The 10,584-nt window shown below is 40.8% G+C and overlaps 1 protein-coding gene across 1 annotated transcript in view; it reads right to left on the bottom strand.

The window, feature by feature from the left end:
- Positions 1–10,584, bottom strand: part of STAB2 (stabilin 2) — a 175,342-nt gene that overhangs the window by 114,273 nt on the left and 50,485 nt on the right. Inside the window, 7 exon segments of the mRNA XM_017895335.1 lie at positions 1,335–1,460; positions 1,609–1,665; positions 2,246–2,345; positions 2,347–2,387; positions 4,051–4,200; positions 6,175–6,257; positions 7,921–8,054. Of these exon segments, the coding sequence (XP_017750824.1) occupies positions 1,335–1,460; positions 1,609–1,665; positions 2,246–2,345; positions 2,347–2,387; positions 4,051–4,200; positions 6,175–6,257; positions 7,921–8,054 (691 nt within the window).

The following is a 10,584-nucleotide window of genomic DNA, read 5'->3' as shown; positions in this document are numbered from 1 at the left end:
TTTTTTTTTTTTTTTTTTTTTTTTTTTTTAAGCTCACTTTAAGTATGAATGTGAATTCTAAAGAGAGGTCTAGTAGTTTTCTGCAATAGCTAGGTTTTATAAAATTTAAGTGTGAATCATATTTTGAAATATCATTCTATTTTGGAAGACCCCTGGGAAATCTGGCTTTTTCTATGGAAACTTATAACTAATCTTTCCATATGTTGAACATCTGCTTGCAAATGTAAGAGATCACTTTTCGGTTTATCTCCTTGTGAAGTTTAAAAAAATTCCTAAGTTTTTTGACAGCAAAATATCCTTATAGATACCTGAAGGCATTCTAAAAAGGGATATATATCTATGTGAATTCCTAAACCTAACAGGCAACAATTTTCAGCACTCCCAAAACAGTGTGGGCTGGGGCTATCTGAATTGGAAAGTTGGTGGTTACCAGCGTGTCTATTTCTGGGCCTCATCCCAGCACCACTAAACCAGAATGCTTGAGGTAGGGCTTTGGAATCTGCCTAGTTAGCAAGCTCCATGGATGATTTCTGACTACTCTACACTTTGGGAATCACTACCCTAAAAGATTGGGACATCCTTTCCTTCTTCTCTCCACATTCTATAAAATCAATCCTGATCTTTATGAAGTCATAGGTCATCTCTTCCCATTGCAAGATGGTGGTATAGTTCAGGGCACTGGAAGAAAGCATGTGACTTTTCATGTAATTCTACTTTTTGACATTCTAATGAACAAACTTTCACAGTAGACTATCCTCTTCAAGTTAAGCCTATTATTTCTGGGAAAATAAACAGTTTAAATGGTTTCAGTCATTGACATCCCTGATATGAAGGAGTCAATAATCTCCCTTTTAGAGGGGATTGTGAGAGAACTGAAAGCCCATGGTGGAGAAAGATGAAAGCAATAGGAAGGAATGGCTAAAGCATCTAAAATAACACATGTTCTTTTAAAGTTTAGCCTAGGCCTGGCCCTGAATGGCCTAGTTTAGGCTTCATTCTCTAGGTGGTTTTAGAGTTATAGGGAACTTAAAGTGTTGGTTTTACTAGTGAGCAATATTAGAAGAGTCAGGGCAAATCAAACCAACCATTTAGGCCTGGGTATCAAGTCTAATTGATCATAGCTACTTGAAATTCTATCGAAGAGACTGAAGCCACATCTAGGCTTAGTTCCAGAATGTTGTAATTGATTAGTGATGCCTGCCTTGGTTGTTGGAGGGGAGGTGGTGATATATGTGCAACTTATTTACTATCTGTAATTTAGAAAAAACCTGTTTGGACACAGACTGAGGCAGTGCTCCTGGCACGATGCCATCAGAGCAAGCAGAATACGGTACCTCTGGAGAAAGGAGGTAATCGAGAGTGCCATCCTTCATGTTATTCAATGCTTCATTACTTGGAACAAAAATGGTGTATGGTCCACCAACTCCATCCTCATCTAAAGCATGTCCCACGTTGGTTTCCTGCATTTGGGAAATGAAATTTTGTATCTGCAGCCTACCTTGGACAAACATTTAACATAATTCCCCAGAAATTTATAATTGACACCCCTGCTAATTTTACAAAAGTCTTGACATAAATATTTTTCAGAAAATTATGAAAGGTGCATACCTCTAACAAAGACCTGAACTTGCTGTATCTTGGTTGTAGCATTGTCATTATGGTTTGCTAAAAAGAGACATTTTGCTTAAAATCAGGAAATAAATTAATGTGATTTAGGAAATACAAACCCTAACATTTAAAGACTGATGACAGAGTTTATGTGTCACTATGGATTTATATGAATGAACCTGGTCAACCACAATGCATTATAGAAATGTTTGCTGTCATTGAAACAGTAGGTCAGATCTGCACGTTCTGAAGTATCCTTTGGCCCTCATCATCTAGGTCAGAAGCAGTAAGTTTTATTGCAGCAACAACTGCCCTCTATAAATTAAGAGGGACACATTTTCATGACAATTGGTCATGGAATGAGTTGCCTGATGCAGTAATAAAAGAGGTAAAAAAAAGTCCAGATCTTTCCCACACATGTAACTGTATGTCTTGCTTTCTTTCTGCAGAGATTCTGTTGGAAACAGACAAATACAGAATTCTGTTGGAAACAGACAAACCACCTCTTCTTCTCTCTGCTTGAGATTCTAGCACAAATGAAGCACAAGCACAGAGTGCTGGCACGCTCTGGATGTGACTCTCCAGGGAACAAAGGAAGATGGACCTGGGCTGATGTGACTTTTATCTGAATACTCACCTCATTATTGCTCTCAAATGTGGGTTCTAGCTTGTCCATGGTTCTGTCAAGGATGTGCAGAAGCCCATTGGAAGCAATGATGTCCCCCTCTATAATTTTACCTTCTTTTGCCTCCATAGAGTTTAAGCTTTATTTGATTGTCCTAAAACACCAAAGAAAGATAAAATAAGATTAATACGGTGTCCTGGAAGGAGCAAGCACAGGAGTAGAGTCAGAAGTCTTGAGTCCTTGGGCTTTGATATTTATTGGCAATGTGATTTTGGTTAAGTCACTTAATCTAAAGTGGGGATGAAGGTATCTGCTTGGTTAACCTCACAGGGTTTTCATTAAGATCAAATGATATAATGTATGAAATCACTGACAACTATACATGCTAAACCTGGGTAAGGTATTATCAAGCTCTTCTCCAGCAGACTGCAAGCTTCATGAGGAAAACTATTTAATTTACTATAAATTCATCACCCGCCTTAGTGTCTTGCACAGAGAAGGCACACAATAAAAGTATTTGTGGAATAAATAACTGAAGCTAATTCCTTCTTCCTCCCATATGACTCCTAATAAGTGACAGACTTAGTGAATATTGGTTGAATGAATGAACAGGTAAATACATGCATATCCTTGTAAGAAAGCAAGCCACATCTTCATATCTGTCATTCATCCATGTATCCATGCATCCATGCATCCTCCATCCATTTCTCCAACCAGCCATTCATCCATCCATCCATTCGTCCATCCATCCATGAATCAATCCTCCATGTATCTCTCCATCCATCCATCCATGCATCCATGCATCCATCCATCCACCCATCTTGTGACCTATCCATGTATCTACCCATCCATCCATTCAGTGACCTATCCATATATCCATTTATCCATCCATCCATCCATCCATCCATCCATCCATCCATCCATCCATCCAGTGACCTATCCATGTATTCATCCATCCGTCCATCCATCCATCCATCATCCATCTTCACACATGCACTACAGCAGATTGGTTAAGAATGTGGGCTTCGGAGCCACATTTGAATCCTGGCTCTGGCACTTACTGTGTGGCCTCTCTTCTTTCTTACTGGAGCAACAGGGATTATGATAGTCCCTCCTTCACAGGGTTATTGTGAGCCTTATATAACACAAATAAAGATTTATCCCCATACTTTGTTTAGAACAAGCACTCAAGGATCTATTAACTACTGATGGTTAGTGAAATTTAATAGTATAGGTCCTATGCCTATACACATGCACATTGTGTTGACTAATCACCTGTTCCCCAGCTCAATAAAATCACAGAAAGAGTTAAGAAATGAGGGTGGGGCGGGGGAGGATGGGTTTATATAAAAAACAAACAGAACTAATGGCATTAGGAGTGATGAATATTAGGTGGGAGAAGATGGATCAACTCCAGCAATCTAAAACAAACACAATCTATTTCCTTCTGTAAGAGGAATGCTGATCTGGCTTTGTGCTGATGCTTTTAGGAAACAGGTTTATAGCAAAGTTTCTCCTTCCTGCTGGCAGTTGAATGACAGTTGCCTTGAAAACTAAATCAGACCAGACCAAAGTCAAACACTTTATAACCCCCTTTGCATAATACTCCACCCTTCCTCTATGACATTTCCTGGTGTTGCTGTTTCTTCCTATATAAGAAGGTGTTTGACAAACGATACATAAGGAAAGAATTTCCTTGTAATTTTTCACAAACCCCAAACAAAAAGAGAGAGAAGGCTATGGGCATTGGCTTGGTAGACAGTTAGTTCTGAAAACTTTCACTTCTGAAAGACAGTGAAAATCAGAGGAACCCTTACCTTATCACTGTTGAAGATCTCCCCCGACTTTCCAGTCAAGGTGTAGAATGTGTCTGTGTTATTCATATGTTCGATGTTCATCTGACCAGCAATTATGTGGAGTTTCACAAAGTATTGAGCAGCTTTATTATCCACCAAAAGCTCATTTACCTAAGACAAAAGAGCCAGTTTGACTATTATATAAACAAGGGAACGAGTTTTGTAACACGTGCTGTGCCTTACTTAGTATCAAAGACATTAAAGCCAGGGCACCCTAACTTGGGTTTGGGCTTTTGCAAATACAACTGTATGAAAGCACTGACAATTATACGTGCTATACATTACTATCAGTGCAATCAGCCCGGGCCAGGCCTTCCAGGGAGTAGAAATCTGGAGAGTTGGAGGCAATGCACAGTCTACTCTCAAACCAGAGGAGATTGCTCCAGCACTGAAACTGACATGGGGAAAGCACAGCATTGCAATGGCCCCAGGAGGAACAAGGAACAAGGAATCTATCTTGAACACAGGAAGCAGATGGGAATAAAATATGAAGTTTCATGGAAAGAGTAGGTAAAGTGAGTAAGCTGATGGTACTTTTGATTAGAAAAGTTAAGATTTTTGAAATCCATGGGACCAAATCTACATTTTATCATTACTATGTAGTCAACAATCAACAGATACTTATATTAACTCTGTGTAAACCATGTGTTAAATGAGAGACCACGTGCAAAGTGCCTAGCCTAGAGGCATAGAATGTTTGCTGGTTCTTTCCAACAGGAGAGGTTTGAGGACATCTCTGAAGGTGAACAATAGAAACATGAATATCAGACACGTTAATCGTGGTGGTATATGAGGGTTAGAGAGCCGGGAACTTACTGGGTTTTGATTCACTGCAACAAAAAATATTATCACAAAATATCTTGGATTATTTTTTCATTTTTACTTTTTCCACTTCCCAGATTTCAATCTTTTATTGGCTTCCATCATTTTATGTGTATTTGTTAATCTATTTACTTATATGTTTATTTATTTCTAGCTGATCTGTTTCACAGAGCATTTAAGACAGATGACAAGAACACACAATAAAAATCAAGATCAGGGCCAGGCGCGGTGGCTCACGCCTGTAATCCCAGCACTTTGGGAGGCTAAGGCAGGCAGATCATGAGGTGAGGTGATCAAGATCATCCTGGTCAACATGGTGAAACCCCTTCTCTACTAAAAATACAAAAATTAGCTGGGCATGGTAGCACGTGCTTGTAGTCCCAGCTACTTGGGAGGCTGAAGCAGGAGAATCACCTGGACCCGGAATGCACAGGTTGCAGCGAGCCAAGATCGCACCACTGCACTCCAGCTTGGAAGACAGAGCGAGGCTCCATCTCAAAAAAAAAAAAAAAAAAAAAAAAAAAAAAAATTCAAGATCAGGAAAAATAAAAACACATGTTAGATAGTAAAGGTGGGAGAGAGAAAGATATATAGGATACCAGTTCCTACACAATGACTAAAATGGAGGCCAGTGAAGATAATAAAATTGTATACAAATCGATATGTCCATTATTTACAGGAAACCAAATGTAACTATTTTAGTGATGCCATCTCGATAGGATGCCTCCACCAGGCACTGCAAGTTTCATTCCCACTGGATAACATTATCTCAAACAACAGCTGCTCACATTGAAGACTAACATTTTCTTATTTTTTCCCTATCGCTTGTACCATTTATAATGATTTAAAAAACCCACATATCTAGCTAATACATGAGTTTAATTCTTTCTGTGGGAAGTGAGCAGTTTTACATTATGCAAATCTTCTCTATCACCTGGCTATATGTTAAGAACACTCAGTGGTTACCTGTAGAGGGTAATGATGAGAAAGGGGGACCAGGGGGCCTTCTAGGTTCCTGGCAATGGACTTGCTGTTTACACAAGTGCATTCACACTGGGAAAATTCATTGAGTTGTACGCTTACAATTTGTATACTTTCTGTAAGGATGTTATATATCACTAAAAGAAGTTTATCAAAACATCACCATCCTTATCATCAGTAGGTTTAATTTTAACGGGGGCTTCCACTTTAAATTAAAGAAGGTACTCCCTACTAAGGCTTTTCATATTAGCCCCTTGGTGTAGGGTCATTTTAAATACTCACATTGAATCCTTTCAGTCCCTTATCTGTAGGTAACAGCACCGTAAAGGGCCCCAGCTTACTCAGTGGCCAGGCATAAGCTTTGTCTTAGGAGTTGAAATAACAAAAAGAAAGAAAACACCAAATCAGTCAGTGGTACATGAGGAGTAAAATCAGGCAACAGGTCTTGGGTCACGACTGGTCCATTTATGCCCTTCTCTATTCTAATGGGTATATGCAGGCCCTGTGTCAACTGGGAATCTCTCTTAAGAATGTGAGGCAACCTAAAGCCATGGCCTCAAAACATTCCATGTAATGCCAGGAGTGTTTTCCTGTAGACGGCCTCAGCTTCAAAGATACCCTGGCTGAGCAGTTCAGGCATGACAAAATCCTACCACAACCCCAGGGTCCCTGACCCTGTGCTTGACTTTCTGAACTGTCACTGTCTCGGTGAGCAAAGATGCAGCCCTTGTTTTCATCCAGGGCCAGCTCAGAAGAGCCCCAGTGGTTGGTTTAATGCTCTGCTGTTGCCATGTTGAAATGCTTAATAAATTTTGAACAAAGAATCCTGCATTTTCACTTTCCAGTGGGCCCAGCAAAGTATGTAGGTAATCCTGTTTCCATCACCTGGGGAAGCCGGGATGACGGGACAGGCTCTGTGTTCTCACACCCAGAGGCAGTGTACAAGGACTTCGTCATGGAGAAGGTGAAAAGTCAACAGGACTCTGTCTAGGGAAATGCTGGAGGGCCCGGTCTGCAAAAACACTACCTCACCCCTGTCTGCTCCCATTTGGTATTCTAAGAGTTCTTAGAGTAAGGCTGTGAGGAACCCAGCAGATTGCCCCTGAGCTCAAGGGATGCCGGTAATACTTGACGCCCTATGGGATGCCTTGGGAAAAATGGGATGTTTATGCAGGAGACATTAAATGGGATAGTTAACCTTAAGATTTAGGCAGAGAACTCAGCATTGACCCATCGATGACACTTGTTTATCTATGTTCTTGCCAGGAGATCATTTTTGGCAACTGGTAAATTCCAATGTAAAAGCTGATATTTTAAAGTTTCTGTTGATTGGCCAAGCCTGTGTTTTACTTTTTGCAGAGCGGCCAGATTCGTATTTTATTGGAAATTGCGTCCAATGCTGTGATCAGTTATAATATTTCATTCTCTAGAGTAATGGCCCGTAGAAGGCATTTGCAAATACATGAGGCTGTTTCAGGCTCTCACCTTGCCTGGGGGGCTGGAGGTGACTGTGTCCCTGTAGGCAATTAGTGACTGGGGGACCAAGGGTGCTAAATGGTTGCATACAACCAAGACTATTCCAAAATTCAAACAGCCCCTCCACTGAGGAACAAGGATGCCGCCCTGGGGTCTCAGACACCCTCTCTATTCCCAGTTTTACCTGCCAAGCTTTGTTCATACCTGCAGGATCTAGAAGGTCAAGGGCAAGGGGGACAGTTTGTATCCTCACACCAGTAGCTGTCCTGGTCTTACTGTTACTGCAGCTCTGTTGGTCTATGGTGACCCCCAGACCCTGTCCTCAGCTCTCTGCCTACTAATTCTTGCATTGCTAGATCTCTTGGCACTATCCCTTTGCTTGTCTTCTTGGAAACAACTGCCTACCCTTTCCGTCTCATCTGCATGACCCCTCCAAAAAGGCTGATTCTAACAGACAAGGCTCGCCTGTCCCTTTCTGAATCATTGTGTCTTGCAGATGCCCTTTCCTGAAAGAGGACTTTTGTGTGGAAATCTGAACCCATAGCTGCGTACCTAGGAGTGAGATGAAAGAGGTCAGCCTTCCTTGCCATTTTCCTCTGGGTTCAGTATTTAATTCTCTGAGTCGCTCCATAATGTTTCCATAACACGTTAAGCCATCACCCACGTAACCTTTCTGGCAAATGCATCTACAGAGAGGGGGAAAAGACATCCTCAGGGTTTTAGAGCCATTGAGTATTTTGATCATACAGTCCAATCCCTTCATTGAACAGACGGAGAAAAGGATGCCCAGGGTAGAATAGGGACAAGAAAGCATTCCTAGTGTGGTATCTGACATCTAGTAGCTCCTCAAGAAATGGATGCCTAATAAATTAAATGCATCTGTCAACACTAGATATCTTTGTATGCTCTTTGTCTCAGTATTTCTCAAAGTGTGATCAAGAAACCATGCATATCAGAATCACTTGGAGTGCTTAATATATTTAATATAATATATTTAATATAATAAATGTGGACTCTAGGGCTCCACTGCATGACTGAATCAGAATAAGCTACTGAATTCAGCCTGCAGGACAGTAAAGATTCAGCATTATTGATCTACTTAGAATGCTCCCCCCCCCACCCCCCAACCCTGCCCTGCTCCTTCCTAGCTGAGAGCTCTGCTCAATTGCCACTTCCTTCGGAAAGGCTTCCTTGATTGCCTGTCTCTTTCTCTGCTCCCTCACTGTGTCTCCATTATATATACTCTCATGGAACCACGTACCTCTTCTCCATAGCAGTGATCATAGTATGATTTCACCCTGATCTGTGTGATTATTTGATTAATATCTGCTTCCCTATAACATTTGAGAAAAAAGTGAGGGTAAGGGCTATGTGTGTATTTGTTCACTGTTGTGAACTCCAGAATCCAGCACAGGGTAGGTCCATAGTAGGTGCTCAATTAATAGTTGTGCAATAAGTAGTAATTGAATTAAATAAATCGCAAACAATGAAGTATATAAACAACGAAAATAAATATAGAAACTATGAAATAATATATAAACAATGAAAGTCACAGAGATTTTGTACAATAGTTTCATAAGAGAGAAGTAGAGTTAAAAATGTACTATTAGTGGTATGCTGATAAATGTTTAACAACCAACTCTCTGGGGGAGGGGGAAGCCCTAATCTGTAGCATTTGCCAATTTCCATGGTTAACATGCCAATCTTGACCAATTTCAAACTGATAAGATGATGCTAACCCTCTTGTGAAATTCCTGAAAGTTTAACACTCAGCTCTTGTGAGTCCATAAGCTCTGGCTATAGCAGGCCACAACTGTGCAGTACAGAGGAGTTGACAGCTGGCTGAAATTGACAAGGTGATGAGGAAGATGACTTTCACAAGGATCTTGGAGATGAGCCAGGAACCAAAGTGAAGTAAGGGAAGAACATTCCAGAGAGGAGAGATGCAGGGAACCAAAGACGTGCTGTGACTACATCACAGTTTTGCAGTGCTCACACCGCACCACAGCTGTGACTCACATTGAGGAAAGTCTTCTAAAGAAAGACTATGCACTCGTTAATCCACGTGTGTTTCTAAATATATTTCCATGGCAAATAGATTATATGTTCAACAAGTTTGCTGCAGACCTTCAGAATCCTACCACCCTCTGCCTGGATTGTTGCACAGCGTCTACCTGGTCTTTCTGCCCTTATGTTCTACCTTGAAATCTGTTTTTCATACACTCTCCTGAGTGTGCTTTAAAATTCTGGCACCTGTGTTAAAACCCTCACTGACTCCTTTTATCCACATGAGAAAGCGTACACAGGAGAATCCTGCTCTGTCTTCTTTTTGCTGTCCACTGAAAATTCCAGCAGCGCTAAACTGCTTCTTTTTTTTAGGCTGTTATGCCTTTCTCAGGCTGTTTGTACTACCAGAAATGCTTTCCCACCCTCGCCTTGTCACTCTGGTGTGACCTCTCCCCAGCTGTGTTGAGCACTTCCAGCACACCCCATCGATACCTCTATCACAACCCTATCCACCAGAATTACCTCTGGAGACATTATCTCTTCTGCTAGATGGTACACTCTCCTAGAAGATGGATCCCAACTATAATAATTCCTCATTATATCCTAGCACTTAGGGCAGTGCCTGATTGTTTAACTGATTATTTACTGATTATTTAAGTACCTTCTTAATTCTAGGAACCTTCTAGGTAAGAGAGCTACAAAGATGATAATAAGAGACACTTTGCCCTTCTTGAGTCTTATATGCTAAGGATGGACCTGAAAACAAAATAATTACAGCAACATGGTAAGCCCACTTGACCTCCTTGAGTCCCAGTTTCCTCTTCTATAAAATGGGCTTAATAATATCTTTAGGATGGTTGATAGAGATATAAAGAAAGAAAAATACCTCCATGACAGACATATAGAAAAAGCTCAATGCTTGGCAGATGATAATGACAAAGACAAGGCTGACATGATGAAGAAGGTGACTATAACGACAACAGTGACCTAGAGGTGCTGGGATATAGCAGGACAGCCCGTAGAGAGATAAATGAAGTTCCATTGTAAGTGCCATGATAGAAGATTGAGTAGGATGCTATGGGGCATGGAGGAGGAAGTAACTGATTTTACCTGGAGAAATAGGGGACAGCTTCTAGGAGAAAGTAATATTTAATTCTAGAAGGATGCATATGAGTTTTCATTTGTTTTCTTTCTTTCCCTCCCTCCCTC

This window comes from Rhinopithecus bieti, unplaced genomic scaffold (genome assembly GCF_001698545.2).
Source record: "Rhinopithecus bieti isolate Rb0 unplaced genomic scaffold, ASM169854v2 scaffold_24306, whole genome shotgun sequence".
Classification (NCBI taxonomy): domain Eukaryota; kingdom Metazoa; phylum Chordata; class Mammalia; order Primates; family Cercopithecidae; genus Rhinopithecus; species Rhinopithecus bieti.
Note: the sequence above shows the minus strand (reverse complement) of the source record. Positions and strands in the feature narration are given on the sequence as shown.